Source organism: Myodes glareolus, chromosome 25 (assembly GCF_982192425.1).
Source record: "Myodes glareolus chromosome 25, mMyoGla1.1, whole genome shotgun sequence".
Classification (NCBI taxonomy): Eukaryota; Metazoa; Chordata; class Mammalia; order Rodentia; family Cricetidae; genus Myodes; species Myodes glareolus.
The window spans coordinates 3,375,650-3,393,152 of record NC_142050.1 but is presented as its reverse complement, the minus strand read 5'-3'; the positions used below and the strand labels follow the sequence as shown (position 1 = coordinate 3,393,152).

At 37.2% G+C, this 17,503-nt stretch overlaps 1 protein-coding gene across 1 annotated transcript in view; it reads right to left on the bottom strand.

Annotated features, from left to right (window-relative positions):
• The window catches only part of Casd1 (CAS1 domain sialic acid O acetyltransferase 1), a 43,206-nt gene that overhangs the window by 19,924 nt on the left and 5,779 nt on the right, over positions 1-17,503 (bottom strand). The window contains exons 2-9 of the mRNA XM_085683739.2: positions 16,323-16,419; positions 15,666-15,786; positions 11,472-11,516; positions 9,939-10,001; positions 6,218-6,262; positions 5,670-5,793; positions 4,317-4,531; positions 895-1,317 (exon numbers count right to left, since the gene is read on the bottom strand). Coding sequence (XP_085539865.2) covers positions 895-1,317; positions 4,317-4,531; positions 5,670-5,793; positions 6,218-6,262; positions 9,939-10,001; positions 11,472-11,516; positions 15,666-15,786; positions 16,323-16,419 — 1,133 coding nt within the window. The remainder of the gene's footprint in view (positions 1-894; positions 1,318-4,316; positions 4,532-5,669; positions 5,794-6,217; positions 6,263-9,938; positions 10,002-11,471; positions 11,517-15,665; positions 15,787-16,322; positions 16,420-17,503) is intronic.

Here is a 17,503-nt window from a genome sequence, read left to right as displayed (position 1 = left end):
TAAATAGGCTCTATTTCTCACTAAAAGATACAGTAAAACTCTTCTAAATGTGACATCAATTTGAAAGACAACTATAATGAGATCTTGAGGGATTCAGGTGGTCCTTCTGGTTCTGTTTAAAATGGCACGGAAACGATGACAGATCTATTTATAGTTCTAAAAATAGCATCCCACAATCTTCTTTACAAAATTTTAGTATTTCAGAATTTAAAAGAAGACCTCACAGTTTTTTTACACTTCATTGACAGAAAATGTTCTATTATTAGAACTATTTTCCTAAGCATACTCTCACAGTATAATGAAGAAATGATTGGTCATCCTCATTAAGGAGCTATCATTTTTATCAGAAGAATTCAAAAAATATATATGTATATATGTACATATATATATATATATACACACACACACACACACCCTTGTAGAAAACCTAAGAAATAATTCTGAACAATGGGCACATTTCTAAATTAGAAAACCCAGAATGCTATGTGCAAAAGCCACATCATTATATAAGCTCTAATTTGTGTGGACACATCTAATAAGTACACAAATATAAAATAGTTCTCTCATAATAGAAATATTTCCTCATATATATTTACATTATAACTGACAATAAATAGCATCTAGTACTTGAAGGAATCATTCTACTTTCCCTAGCCACAAGCAGGCAAAACCAATGTAAGTCATGAAACCTTTTCCCAGGGCAAGCTTCCGTCTGTTGACCTGCTGAATGTTTTCACTGTGTTTCAAAGGGGCGGTTAAGGGTCTTTCTTCCTCATCTGTGAACATGCTTTGTAAACTCTAGCTTACAAACAGTAAAACAGTGACAACAGTTCTTTAATGCAGATTCTGTAACGAGACAGTAGGATAACATGGGCTAATGTAAATGATTCTTACCTCTTTTGTATTTTCATTGTAAAATATTCCCAAAACCAATATGTAGATAATTGGAATAAAGAATGATGAGTGCGTATAAAATTTGTTTTCCTTCATAAACAGGTTTGCACGGTCACACATATAGAAATAAGCCATAATCAGGCCAAGTTTGCAGAAAGACTGTAGCAGTGTCTCTAATGAAGACACAGGAGTATTGAGAAGAGTCTTCTTTTCCTCACCACTTTCCAAGTCAGTACATGGCTTATTCTTCCGGTGAGCATTACGATGAATGGCATAGAAAATCAAATACCCAACAATGGATAAGGTGAAGAAACAAGCAGCTAGCTTCTGTATGAGCGTGAGAGGAGGCCGAGGTTGACAACAGGAACCATCCACAGGCTTCAGAACTTTATTACAATACACATTCATGAGGATCATTGCACTCTGTGAACAGACCAATTGTTCACAGAGTTAATTATTAATTAACCAATAATTCCTTTGGTTATTATCTTGTTAGTGACACATTTCATATTCCATTTTCTTCTGTGAATACTGGTGAGATTTTGACATCGAACCCAAAATCTCTTGTATTTTTTAGACTCCCTTCCCAGGCACACATGCAAGTGATGGTATTCCTGCACTCTGTATGAGCTAGTTTGGGTGTCTAAAACTTCTCTGGTTACGGTCACAGAACGAAGCTTATTTTATTATGTGACCCATGGCACATGGAAAGCAACACCACCTTGCTACTTATAATGCACTGACACGGTTTTGTTCTTTTAGAGAACAACAAAAAACAATGAAAAATAGCAAAAAGCTCACAGATTCAATGACTGCTAATAGAACAGCTAAAAAAAAAAAAGGAATACTGACAGATTAAATACACCAAAAAATTTAAATTAGCAGACTTCCAAAACCAGAATAGTTAAGATCAAGTCCCAGTCTTGACATAAGAATGCAATATAACTACTACTGAAAAAAATTAATAATTCTTAGCTAACAATATTGACAATATGCCTTTTATTTAATTTATAGTTTACAGATAATTTATGAGTATAATTTTAAGATATCTATTGCTAATAAAATTGGAATGCTCACCATAGTTTGATTATAACAAACTTATTGAGGTGAGCTGTCAAGATTCTGTCTAGTTAAAAGATTGGTCAAATTCTAGATTTATGAAAACTCCAATGTGGGTATCTGAGGGACTCAGACGCTGTCACAGAGCATAAGCTTTCAAAGCATTCAAGTGTTTAGAAAATTCTATCAGTTTAGCCTTGGGATCAAGGAAGTTCTCTACCTGGTGTTCTCAGGAACCCTGGTCTACAGATTCTCTTAAAAGGTCTGCAACTCTCTGCCAAGTTTTCAAAGACCATTATATATATAAAGAAATGGGGTTATGCAAACAGACATTTTCCTGCAGAAGGACAGTTACCACAACATTTGACACGAGCCCTTTCGATACCTGATAAAAATTGCCTTCGCAGCCTAATCCTAAAGGGAAGGAAAGAGGCTTCATAGCTACACTACATCCAGCTCATGGACTAAAACAAGGGACATGAGTTATTTTTTTCCTTAAAATTTAAATTCTTCCTTACAAGCACATTTAAGCTTATAGAATTCCTTGCTAGATCTTGTTAAAATAATACAATCATCTAATGCCAAAACTTTTCGATTATAAGAGTATGGCAAGATAAGTATGTGATTAATTTTTCTCTGTGTGTGTGTGTACACAAACCTACACCCACACACCTCTTAGATCCACTACCTTTCAGAAACTCAGAAACCCTTTAAGGGTGGGTTCTTATTGCTAAAGACAATACACACTTAGGCACAAGACTCTGAAGATTCAGCTGAGTCTGACCCTCAAGCCTCTCCTGTAGTCCAGCCTCTATGGTACCTAAAAATACAACACAATCTGCCAAGAGAGGGGAACAACCAAACAGTTCTATCCACCTGCAACATGTAGGAAGCATGACAATGACCAGCGTGGCGAGGTAACTAAGTGTAAAGATGCATTCACTAAGTGGCATTCACATGTTAGTGCTAACCAACAGCTGTATAATTGGTCTTAAGCCTTCTCAACAGAAGGGAAATCATGACTAGTACTGAAACTAAGCCAACTTCCCAAAGCTAGTAAGGTCATGGACCTTAAAAAAAGAATCCACTATTACCACTTTGGTAACCCAGCATAATTCCTTACTACATTCTAAATCTTATCCTTAATACCTGCAGATAAGTGTAGCTACCACCTCTCACCAAAGAAGCCTCTCTTTACAGAGAGGATGCAAATGGAACAGATGGAGACCATGACAGAAAACCACAACTGGACACACTTCAGAGATGCTTGAATCGTAGGGAGTACAACTGCAATGGACACATCGAAATCACCGCCCCTACACCTATGGTTCTGGGAACATTGTGGAAGAAGGGGTAGAAAGATTGTAAGAGACAAAATACCAGGAAATCTGCTTGGGGAACAATCTTTTCTAGAAAATGTTGTACAAACAAGACTGGACCAAATCAATGGAAATATTAATGAGGAAGGGTGAAAATTTCGCGGGGTCCCATTCCTAGACAAAGAACTACAATGATGGCTGATAGAAGGAAAATTAAGTCTCTCCCAGGGATGAGCCCTCTTATTAGTTGTCAGCCCTGAAACCATATATATGTATATTTACACAAACAATAAAACAGATTTATCAGGTTATATTTATATATTTGTGCACATACATGCCTACATTTATATATATATAAATATATATATATATATATGTGTGTGTGTGTGTGTGTGTGTGTGTGTGTGTGTGTGTGTGTAGCAGTAACAATAAAGAAGAGGCTACCAACTTTGAAGTGGGGGCATATGGGAAGGGCTGGAGGTGGTTCCTGGGAGGGGCCACAGGGAAAAAAGAAACTGATGTAATTCTATTTCAATTAAAGACATATTTTTTTTTTAAAAAAAAGAAATCACTCTAAATCTTTTGTTCCAGCATACAAAGTGATTACTTGCAAAGTTTTTCTTCTCACTTAAAGGTTCTGCATCAGGCACCCTAATCTGTACCTTGAATAATGCAGTACAAGAACCATAAGGTTATAAAAATGATTTTTTTTATCTGAAAATGTGTGCTCCCCACTGCAGTTGAGTCTGCATAAGGGATGGAGAACATAAAGCAGTCCACTGGGCATACTAAGAACTCAGAGCTTCTCAACCGTGACTGGCACTCTAGAGGAAGCTTCATTTTCTCTATTACAGCTGCGGATTCTCCAAGTTTTGGAGTATAAGACACTTCTTACTTATTCTAGCCTCATCTAGGTAACAGAAAGCAAAATTATTTCTACATGTACATTTAGATAGCATGAGTAATTAGGACTGTAATCCCTATGACTCATGGGTGTTAGCAATTGAATTCAGCCTCTCCTCCTGACATCTAGGTAACTCTTACAGTTTCTCTGCTGGATTCGGGAAGGTGTAAGCCATCCAAAGACTCCATGATGGTTTCTTGAGCAATTAATTTGGAAACACTGAACAACTTGACATTGGACTTGGAGTTTCTGGCACTGCTGTTCAGAATGCTGACTGCAGCTTCATTGTAGGCATCTATCTTCTCATTCGTGATCATTTTCCTGTTTTCACTCAAGAGATCCTCATAAACGGGATCTGCACATGGGAAACACATTTCAAAGTAACACTTCAAAGCTTTTTAGTGGTAAAAGTAGGCCACACATGCTAGTTAGTCCACATTCCACAGTTTGTTCTTAAACTCGAGGTGGGACCAGGTACTTAGTAAATTACTTCTACATAAAGCTGGCTGAAATTGGCAATGATTTTCTATCTTCCATTCAACTTCTGAGCCAATATCTTGCTCAATTTATAAAACTTTTATCACTTTCCCATATATATTGTTTAGAGAAAACATTTTCATGTTGCAGCATGGCCCAAGAGTTTAAAGTTCTTGATGAAGATGATAAGAAATTACAACTGGATGATGGAGGATGTCTAATAAGGAACAATAACCAATCTGCTTCTCTTTGGTCCCAGTGCAATTCTGGGAAGTCTGTCCAGGTAACTTGGAAGTAATAGACAGGGCCCAGGTCTGTCCATTTTCATCAACTATTCTATGTTAATTCTTTCTCATTTTCATAGGAGAAAGGTTTGTCGTGAGTCTGTAAGTTGAACAAAGATGGTGCATCAGTTCCTTCCTATACTTGCTCATACCTTCCTATTTGGAAATAAACCTAAGAGTTTTTGACAAAGATATTGAATTGCCAAAATATTCAAGGCATTTCATATTGTGTGGAACATTAAATAATGGGCATTCAATAAATTCCTGAAATGAGCTGACTTAATGTGACTTTCATACCCAGTATAAACTAGATGATGTCAATTTAAAGACAGAGTGCAGTTTCCAAATATCTTTACTTCTAATGATTACAATATTATACGAAGAGGGTCAATATTTTCCCTGCATTTCTTTAGCAGTGACCATGCTCTGCAGAAAGGAAAACAGTTGAGAAGAAACCTCATTTGCCTGCAGGGTTTATCTATGCACTGGATTTTGCAGCCACTCTACTGGTTGGAGGATATTTTTTATTTATTTTATGCTTTCTATATTTATTAGTTTATTCCTTAAATTTAAAAAAGAAAGCAAGACCCTCTAGTTTATTCTACTCTTGCAAACATTATTTCAAAATTCATTCTCAGAAAATAGTGATTTTTGTCTCTTGAAAGAGGATATAATAAAACCTATATCTTAACGTATATATAAAATGACATTTTTCCATTATTCATTCCTTACCTTGTAAGACCCAATAAACATCGCTAGTCTTTGCCAGCTTTTCTAAGAGTGGAGCTATGGAGGTGACGTTCATCCTATACTGTGACAGCGCTTCATCGCTACCATTGTGAATCTTGATGGACCACTAAGAAGCAGCGGAAGTTAAGCATTAATGCGGCACTTAGCACAGAAAAGTAAAATGTATAATGCACCTATTGTAACAGAATAATTTTAACACAATTCTCGTTTTAGTTAATACTAGAATAAATTTAGTCAAATTATTTAATGAAATACATGCTCACAATTATAAAAATTCACTATAAAACAGTCTTTGAATGTCTAACCCAATATAATTCTAGATAGAAAATAATACTGAGATTTAACATTAAATTAACTCAGTTCATTCAAACCTTTTTATTAAAATTCATCAGTCTGGTTAATTATAATCGAAATGAGAATTAAAATATAAATACACCCAAGAATTCTATTTAATATAAATTAGCTTTTTCTTAGCATGTACATAAGAGTGAAGAAAAGGTCCTTCCGGAAGAATGCAGACAAGAACTTACTGTGGCTGCGCCAGCGACAATCACATGGGGCTTCGCGACCAAGTCCTAAGGGAGGAAAGCTTTATAGCCACACTACATCCAGGTCATGGACCAAACACAAGCAACACCAGCTACGGTCTTCCTTATATATCCTTGGCCCTTACCAATGCACTTTAGGTCTACGGAAGCCCTTACGGGGTTATTTTTACTATATGATAGATCTCTAACAGCTAAAGGCTTACATGGCTACATGGTTACATTGCATGGAAAGATTATGTAGTTAATTCTTTATAGTGTTCTTAGAAATATACACACACATGCACACACACACTACTGAAACTGAACATGACCTACTATCATTCTGAATTCTGAATAAATTGCTTACAGTAGAGCTCCAGTGTATTATGTCAGTCACTGAGGAGGTATTCACAGAAGCCTACAGGGTACACAGTGCAAGAATGAAACAACACACAGGGCCAGTGACCTAAGCAAATGCAATCTGTTGGGAAGGCTAAATCTAACTTGAATTTAACAAAATATACTGATAATTATTAGAGATCATATGTGGGAAAGACGGAACACTCTCTAGGAACAGTCACGAGCTGTGAGGTGCACCATCTGTAACAGTTATGTCACATATTAGTGCAACCAATTTACAACATATACATAGTACTGAGTTTTTAGTATCTTCTCTTAAAACATTTCATTTTAAAATACAGTCTTAGTGCCTTGTGATAGGCAGGGATGATATTGAACTTGTGCAGTAAGGGCCCATTCAAAAAAAAAATAGTAGGGTATTTCTCAGCTTGGCAGGAACAGTAAAAATGCTATTTTTCTAAGTTTTGAGTTCAATGCATTTTTGCAAAAAAAAAAAAATGAAAATAAGCACTATATTAAAATCCTCCCTATAGAATAGTCAGTTGACAACTGTTACTTCTCATCATAACGGTGACGCACACTGAGAGTAGACATGCCCATTTCTCATGACGGTGATGCAGGCTGAGAGGGCACCTCCCTTCAGGTAGAAATGCCCATTCCTCACGCGCTTCCTTTTACAGCACCATACTTCTTAGAATACTTCTTTTCTTCTCTCAACCCTAGGTACCTCCCTTTTTCGATCTTCAGAGCAGTGATCCTGAGTCTTACATTCTTCCAGCACATCCTCTTGCCCTCGTCAGCATATAGTTTGCCCCTCCAACATCACTCAGAAATAAGAACAGAGACAGCACATGCTCTCTTTTACCCCCGTCCCCAGCCCACGTCCACAGCTCCAACTTCATCTCCATATTCACCTCACCTATCTTCCTCTAAGGAGCAAGTCCAGAAACGGACTTCCATTTCTCAACACTAGCCTCATATTCTTTTCCTGATTGACTTCCCTTCTCACTTCTGCATGAGTCATCTCCTCCAAAACTCATATCATTCCTGTCCTGTTTCACCTTTCTTCCTTCAATCTGAAAGTATCAAGTCATCTTTATTCTCCAAACCATTCTTCCAGCCCCATCTCACATCCCCCAACCTCCTGTACTTAAAAGCAAACACTTGGCAGAATATTCTTTCCTCTGCATGAGTGTCTCTTTCTCTTGTTTAAATCTCATGTTACAGGGTTTTCCGCTTGAACACAGTCATCCATTTCAGCATTTCAGCTGTTTTAGTGCCCAGTGATGAAGTTTGAATTGCCAAATCTGCAGCTTCATTCATCTTACCTAGTTCAAGTCTCACCACAGCTGTCTGCCTGCGAAGACTCCTCCTTGCACTCTAACAGTTCAGCCCCTTCTCTCTTGCTTTTCTTCCTTCCCCTTTTCCTGCCACTTCTAGATAATTCAATTCCCCACAAATTTTCGTCTCTAAATTTCCTATTATTCAATTTTTTCTGTGCAAACCGCTTCTCTCCACCTTAATCCATACCAAAACTTCCCAAAATTACCCAAGTAGTTCCAGCTTGTTTTTCCACTCACCTAAGAAATTCCGCATAAACAGTTAGTTTCCTCAGTTTAGGCCACTTTCCTATTCCTTCTCCACTATACCTCAGCAATCATCTGCTTACCAGTTTCAGTAGATGTCTACTACCCTCAAGATATAGAATACATTCAATCTAGTGTCCTTACTTTTAGAAAATCCACTCTTAAAGTATTTAAAAGTAGTTTATTTTTAAAGGACAGGTAAATAAAGTTAATGTAGTTTATACTACCATTCTTCTGGTATCAACTTACACTATGTATTATCAAGTCTCCCCCAAGAAAAGAATTAAAACCAAACACAAATAAAGAAGGACTCACAACTGAGCTCCAGATACACTAAATCTGCTGCTGGCCCCTGACCATTCTCAGTACCATTCTTAGGTACCCTGAGTTGATACAGGTCCCCTACAACCGTTCTCAGTTGCAGTCCTTACATCTAAACACCTACCTTATACAAATGAATTATAAATGGTGGCTAGGTTCCATCATGACCCTAAAAATGCATATCTCATCCATAATGTGGTGTAGACAGAAGTTTCTGTCCCATCCAGACCTGCAGTCATTCAGTCGAAAATAAACACACAGAGGCTTATATTAATTATAAACTGTTTGGCATATTGCTCAGGCTTATTTCTAACTAGCTCTTAATACTTAAGTTTACCTATAATTCTTGTCTATGTTTAGCCATGTGACTTGGTACCTTTCTCAGTAAGGCATTCTCATCTTGCTTCCTCTGCATCTGGCTGGTGACTGACTCTCTGTCTTTCCTTGTCCCAGAGTTCTCCTAGTCTGATTGTACCGCCTATACTTTCTACCTGACTACTGGCCAATCAGTGTTTTATTAAACTAATAGGAGTGACAAATCCTTATAGTGTACAAGAGCATTATCCCACAGAAATGTGGTTCACTTTTAAACATTTATTATAAAAATGAGGGTGATAAACTGGTCTAAATAATGGCATTATGCAAAACAAGGCCAATAATACTGAACAGTGTTTTATTCGTGCCAATGCATATGCTTTTGGGAAAGGAAGGCCTCATCCTCAGTCTGATATTAGCTTTGTGGAGAATACTGCAGAGACTGTAAGGGGGACTTACAAGAGTCTTGAGATTCTCTGACATCAAGAATACACTTGCTGTTCTAATTTATGTACATACTACATAGTAATAGATAGGCTAGAACATACTAGTCCTATCTATTACATCATACATGCAATGATAAAAAGAAAGTCTTTGAATGTAAAACCAAGAAAGTCCCCTTTAGTGCCTGTTTATGAATAAGAAACCCCAGAAAAGTATCAAGAGAATATGTGTTACTCTGTGAGATTTGTGCTTATTTATGTTCAAGATATATGTTCACTATATAGTTTAGCCTTGTACTAAATCAATCAATCTCAATCTCAACTGATGTTACTATCCTCTCTCCCTCTCCCCACACTCCACACATTCACACACAATCTGAACTCAGGGCCTAACCCATGCTAGGCAAGTTCCTGGCCCCTGACTTACATGCCCAGTCTCTGATCTCATGTTCTTGAACCTTCTTTCTTATGTGTGTCACCCTCTGAGTTTGAATTACCTAAGTGACAGCAGCAACAGAGGATCCTATACAAGGAGAGTCTAAGTAATACCTACCTGTTGATAATGGGGCAGAGATATTTAATAACAGTTACTCATCATCCAAGTATAAAAATCAGTTCCACACTATTTAGGAAAAACAATGTTCTCAATGGCTTGTTAAATTTGCTTATAGACACAAAAGACTGTTTTCTGATACAGACCTCAGTCCACACCTTGATACACTGTTTCATAGAACCATTAACTTCTGGATGCCAAAGAAAATCCTGGGAGAAATGTTAGAAATAAGAAAAAGCAAAAAACAAGACAAAATAGACTTTTATTCCCATCATTCCAAATAAAAATCAACATTTTCCTACAGAGCACTTAACAGTAAAATGTCAGGTTGCCTGCGACATCTTCTTTTGTCATTTCAGTTTGACCAAGTATTTCATGACAGTTCTTGTATCCATTCATCTTCTCTACTCCCCACATTTGAGCAGAAAACTCCTTTCTCAAAACCCATAACTGTCCTCAGAATAAAATGTGGGATCCCTTGAACTTGTTGAGAAGAAACAGACTGTGGCCTCTACCACCCCTCTGCCTTTCCCTCTGCTGCTTCCACCCTTTCTCTCCAGGACCCTCTTGGTTCCCTGTCAGCCCCAGAAGGCGCCTGTGTGTTCCATGTCTGGGATTTTTGCACATAATGCTTTTTCCTGGGCATGGCTCATCCTCCTTATCCTTGAGGCCTTAACGAAAGCACCATTTGTTCTGAAGGAAAATGACTTTCAACTCCTTCCTCTGTACAGGACTTATGTCCCCGCTCTTTCCTTGCAATCACTCTACCCCACCTTCATTTATGTAGGACTAGAATGTCCTGGAACTTTTTTAAGCTAAGGACTTTTTTTCCCCTGAATCCCCAATTAATTCTCACTGTGATTGAGAATTCAGAAAATGTCCATATATTGCTTTTAAAGTATGTGATATTAATAATTTATTAATTTTAAATTATGGAGCAAAACACAATAAAGCTAAAGTGTTGCTCTCTTTCAAGCATATCTATATTTTAGAGGCACGGTTTTCCTTTTCATCCCAGGCTAGCTTTGAAATTCATCCTCTGCAAAGCTGTGATCCCAAGAGGAGCCACTAGCTTGGCTTCCAGAATTTCCTGATGCTTATATTTTGAAACAAATTCACTTTATCTTCAAAGCTTGGTGTGACAAAAGACATTTTCTAAAAGAGGCTTCAATCATCTTGAGTAGACACTGTCTCCTCCATCTTTACTGATGCATGAGGAAGCCGAGTCTTTGGCCACCTCTCTGAGGCTGGGTGGGTCTGATTCTCAACTCTATGGGAGATACAAAGGTCTGTGATCCCCGCTCTCCCTTTATTAAAAAGGTATTTTTTTTCTTACATAATCTATCCTGATTACTTCTCTTTCTTTACTTTTCCTAGTTCCTCCCCACCTCCCTACATATATTTATTAATGGACATTAATCTTAAATTCATACTGGTTTCAAGTTACTATACAAGATTATTGTTTTCTGAATAAAAATTTGAAAGACCAAAATTTTCTATTTTATTACATAAAAAAATTCATAGACATTCATTCTACTACTTTTCTATCTATATGTATTTTAAAGAATACACTGAAATCTATTTACTATGGATAAAATGTACAGAGTATTAGTTGATCTCCAAATAAATTTGCCTTTGATATAGCTTCAACATTTGATTCATTAGTAACATGAACTTACCACTTTAACTGATGCAGTCTTGTCTTCAAAAGGAATGTTTTCATGCTGCCACAGGAAGGAGACAGCAGAGAAACATTAGTTTATAAATTCACCATCTTACTATCTCCCCAGTGAATAGTTTGTTTCTTATGTATAGAGCTTTTCCCTACATTGAGGTAATAAATATAATCTCCTATTATTTTTTTCAAAAAGTTTTAATGTATTGATCATTCTAAATTCACCTAGAAATTATTTTATTTGATGGTATGAGCTAGTGATCTAATTTTAGTTTATTTAAGCATATTAGCAAGTACTTCAGCACAATTAATTAAATAGACCTTCTTTTATCCAGGACTTGAGTAGTGTGTGAGAGTGCGCGTGTGTGCGCTGTACTACTCATCAGTCTCTTTCTATGCTAGTGTAGCTCTACTCCACTGTAGCACTGTCCTTATTACTGCAGTTAAGATAAAGCTTTATATTAAAGAACAGATCCTTATTCTGAAGATTTGCTGGCGTTACTGGTGGTGTGTTGTCCTTCCTTATAAAATGTAAAATCAATCCAGCAGTTCCACAACAAATTCGGTTAGGATTTTGCTGGACTGATATTGAACCTATAGATCAAGCTGCTTAAAGCTGACATCTTTATACTAGGAGTCATCTCACCAAGGACACAGCTACCACTGAGTCAGAGCTGTTTCTGTTTGGAAGACAGGGTTTCTCTGTGTAACAACCCTAGGTGTGCTGGACCTTACTTTGGAGACCCAGGCTGGATTTGAACTCACAGATATCTTTCTGTTTCTGCTTTCCAAGCGCTGGGATAAAAGGCACGCACCACGATGCCTGGCAAGTTATACTAGCTTAAGAATGTCTTTCAGCAAAGATTTACAGTTCTTGTGCATACTAATATCCCATATTTACTGGTTGGCCTTTGTTCTTTTTGGTAGTTCATATAGTATTAACTTTTAAAGTTCTAGCTCCATATTACTGCTCTGTAGATCATAACTGAATTTTAACACCTTTGAGTTGTGCAAGTAATATTTATATATCCATCCTATCACCAGCTCCCCTCCTTTGTCCAAGTACGTAACTGTACCATATGGACTCCTGAGTTTTCTTCTCTCCAAACCTTACATTTTTACATTTTTTCAACTAGTGCTACTAATAAAATGTTGAAGAGAGGCTGTAATAATGAACATCATTGATTTTCTCCTGATCTTAATGAAGATGTATCTAACATTTCACCATTAAAAAAATTACTGTAGGTTTCTAAAACTTTTATCAAATTCAGCTCCAATAAATTGCCAAAAAGAGACAACTGGCACCAATTTTATGACACAACTGAGACATGCTTTTTAGTGGAGTAACGTGGCTAAAACCCAGCCACAGACTCCACAGTGGCCATCTAAGCTGAGCTAAAACCCAGCCATAGACTCTCCACAGTGGCCATCTAAGCTGAGCTAAAACCCAGCCATAGACTCTCCACAGTGGCCATCTAAGCTGAGCTAAAACCCAGCCATAGACTCTCCACAGTGGCCATCTAAGCTGAGGCTAAAACCCAGCCATAGACTCTCCACAGTGGCCATCTAAGCTGAGCTAAAACCCAGCCATAGACTCTCCACAGTGGCCAAATAAGCTGAGCTAAAACCCAGCCATAGACTCTCCACAGTGGCCATCTAAGCTGAGGCTAAAGCACTGCAAAGTCAAGAATGTCCACAGCTCAGCCATGTTTGCTAGTTTTGTTTGCTTGTTCCTCCTTCATTGAGAGCAATGGGAAAGTTTTCAATTTTAATACACATCACAGTTTTTAAATCTTCTTAGTGATCTGACCATTTGTCATTAGAAAGCAACTTTCTGTGTTGGTAATGTTCTTGCCTAAATATTTATTTTCTCTTGCTTTAATATAGCTTATTTTTCTTCAGCAGGCATTCACTGACTACTCCTTTTGTATGTAAAAGTCTTTCCATTCTTTATTTAAGTATTTCCTAAGTAGGAAAGTGTTCTTTTCAGAAAGAAATCTGGTAATATGTGATTAGCTTAAATTTTTGGGTTACTTGTATTTATTTTTATTTTAAATAGTTCTACCATCTTGTTTGGTTTCTCCCTTCTGTACATATAAATTTTTTTATGTATCTTTGTAAAAACTATTTTTTTTTTTTTTAGTTTTTAGTTTGGTAGTGCATGCCTTTAATCCTAGCACTTGGGAGGCAGAGGTAAGCAGATCTCTGTGAGTTCAAGGCCATCCTGATATACAAAGCATGTTCCAGTACAGCCAAGGCTATATAGAGAAACCCTGTCTTGAAAACCAAAGCAAACAAACAACAACAACAAAAAAATCAACCAAACAAACAAAAACTCAAAAAACCCAAAAACATTTTTACATATGCACATAAATGATGTATGGATATGTATGTTACATTTGAATATATATGTACACATATGTGTATGAAATAAATACTTGGCACCAGACTCGGGGAGATGTTCTTTACTTAACTGTTTCTCTGCTGTGTTTGGAATTAGAATTTATACCTCTTAATTCTATTCAACAACAATAAACACAGGATAGGCAACATCTGCCTCCATAATGTGTAGGAAAAGGGAACATACAAAACATAATCTGGCAAAGGTTTGCTCAGAAGTTGGAATGAGTTGTTTCCTTGATATCTGTATCTTTAGAATTGGGACATACTGTCTTTTCTTGTTTCTTTTAAAAATGTATTTAAGTTAAAAATGCATCTTGTTTGATAATTTACAGGATGACTGGGTATCCTTAGAAAAATGCTGCAAACTTAAGTATTCTACTAGGAAATAAAACATTTCATATTATAAATCATTTTATATATACGTAGAGTAAGCCATTGTAATTTTCTCAATAACTGACAAACTCAATATACTGACTTCCAGAAAAAATTCTAAACCTATAAATATTAAACTATTTCTTTGAAATCAAATTTTGTGTGTATAAATACTAATAGAATATATGTTTACAAACGCCAAACAATATATAGCTAACATCACTGTTTTCTATTATTCTTATAAGGAACAGTTTCTAAGGATATAGGACCCACTATTGTCACCACTCTGTGAAAAGCTCCCATTTCTCAGTTCTGTGCCACCAGGAAAATTCATGTGACAGCAGATTCCCATTGCAAACCCATGAGCTGCTCCTGTTGTTCAGAACTGGGAGCCTGCATCATCGACCCTCTGCCACTCCCTCTCCCTATATGTAACCACATGCTGTTTGAAGACAGGAGAGAAAGACATATAATAGAAGGATATAGCAGGATAGCTCACTCCCCCCAAATTAGCTAATTAGTAGATGGAAAGATAGTAATCCTTGTCAGTTTTCATGTCCAGGTCTATTTTTAAAATGAGAAAGTCCTCATCAAAGGAGCAGAGATCTATGTCCTACTGTCTCTGTTCAGAGCTCAATGCCAGCGTCAGGAGGGCTGCAGAAGGCCAGATGCCAGTACGCACGCTAACTACAGTATATACTGAAACACTGGAACAAGAATAAATAACATTGAATGTTTATAGTCTTTCACTCAATATTTGCATTATTCTACACTAAAATTTTTAAGAAGTAGTTTTTACTCAACAAAATAAGTGGAAATGCCTTTTCTTAGTTCAAAAAAATTAAGAAAACTAGAAAAAACTAAAAAAAAAAAATGGGGTCAATACCTGGAATTACATATAGCTACTCAATAATACGTGGCTCCTAAAGACAGTTAAGTCAATACACAGTAATATGGTGGACTATGATAAGCAATGGGAGAAAGCAAGATATAAAATTATACTTTGAAAGATTATAATATATTAAATATACTAAAACCAAAAACATATTAAACAATATATTAATTAAACATATTAGTTAATTTAAAATATATTAAATAGTTAAAATATGTTAAAAACTAAAAAGAAATGTGTCAGGGCACTAACAAGGGTTGAGGTACTTTCTCCTTGTCTCCTTACTAAGAGGTTTCACTAAGACTTTCCATGAGACAAACTGATTTTTGAGAAGAGTCTTGACAATACCTGAGCCGCCACGTCCTTTTCCACGTTCTCTGTTACAACAAATGCTCCCTCCTCCACCTCATGTTCCCAGAATCAAATGAGAAGGGTCATCTCCCCACTATCAGTTAGCATGCTCCTCCTGTAGATACCCACTTGATAGTGTCTAAATCAGCATGGGGAAGGCACAGGATGAGGGGGAGTTACCTTATTTCCTTCTTCTTTAAACTGAGGGTTAATTATTTTTACAAAAGAATAAAATAATTGACGGATTCTGGAATCTCCGATAAATGCAATGTGTTTATCTACAAGGCAATTCTTTGCTTCACTGAAATTGAGAAAAAAAAACATTAATTAAAACAAAGTCAACCTAACTGAAGTTGAAAGAACATGGTTTAATGTAAAACAAACAAACAAACAAATAAAACAAAAAACCAGCAAAAACTGTTAGACAGCCAATCACACAACTTTAGAATTAGGTAGCCAAGTCTGTTTAACTTGCTAGCCTATGTCCTTTTTACCAACTAACTCAATAAGACCTCATGCGTTAAACATCCGAGAAGCACCGTAACTCTACTGGCCTTTATCCTTACTCAGTGCTCGAGGGCTCAGGGATCCAGGTTACAGAACACATCCGCTCCTGACATTCTACCCTCATTACCTGTTACCTCAGGTAATGGTCAAATTTGGTCAAAACCCTTTCTCTAAAGCTCTGGGCCGCTCCAGGGCAGGCCAGGCCAGCTCTCTATCAGGAAGTCTCCACCCACCTGCACAGCAGGGCACTGCATCACCTTCATGTTTGCTTCTCACTACATATTAAGAATTATGCAAGGAAAGAAAACAAGCAATATGAAGACATTTTACCTCATTTTGTATTTATGCATCATACAACTGTGAGGTTGCCAAACTTTTTCTCCAAGAAATCTGCCACTTGAGAGAAGGTATTCACATGAATCATTGCCTATAACAGTAAAACACCAATAGTTTACTTATTTTTTATATTTTACATATTCTGGTCCTATTCAGTGTTCTTGAAATCATGAAGTAAAGTGTTCTAGACTTCCTTATGTCTCCCAAAGGCACACAAAGGTTTCACAGAAGCATGGTAAACGTCAACACGTCAGCAAGCTAGAGGAAAAGAGCCACTTAGCCTTTCTACTTCCTGGAAGGGACTTCTCCTTTTCTTTACGTTGAAAATAAATTCTTCTCTCATACAACACATTCCAACCAGTTTCCCTCCTTCCACTCCTCCTAGTTCTACCACCACCTCTCCTCTCCTCCAGATCTACTCCCCCTTCCTCTCCTCTTCAGAAAAGAGTAGGCCTCCAAGAGATGACAACCAAATAGGACAAAATAAAATACAATAAGCTAAGGCAAACACTCGCATAGTGAGGCTGGACAAGGCAACCCAATAGGAGAAAAAGAGTCTCAAAAGCAGGAAAAAAGGTCAGAGACACATCTTCTTCTACTCTTAGGAGTTCCACAGAAACACCAAGCTAACAGCCGTAACATATATGTAGAGAACCTGGTGCACACCCATGCAGGCCCCATGCCTGCTGCCTCAGTCTCTGTGAGCCCAGATGAGCTCTGCTTAGTTGATTCAGTGGGCCCTGTTTCCTGGGTGTCCTCCAGTCCCTCTGACTTCTACAGTCTTTCCACAGTGTTCCCTGATTTCAGAGGGGAGGGATCAGTTTAGACTCTCTCTGCATGTGGTCTGACTGTGGATCTCTGCATCACTTCATCTGCTGTAGGAGGAAGCCTCTCTGGTACCTACTAAGGACTTCCAACCCCTAGATGCTGTGGTTGCCATTTTGATGGTTTCTTCTAGTTCCACTTTCTCTCGTCAGACATCAACTCAATCTGAAATAAGATTTAGGGAATTTTATCAATTTGTTTCTGACTGAGGAAAATAAAGCGTAAGGGCTAAAAGAAAATCTTTGGAAAGGACTCCCTTTACAACTGCACTTCTGCATTAGCATCCAGAAACCTGGTTTAAATCTAGGGTTAGAGTTCCTTTCTGGCTAGAATCCTTCTGGCTCTGTGTA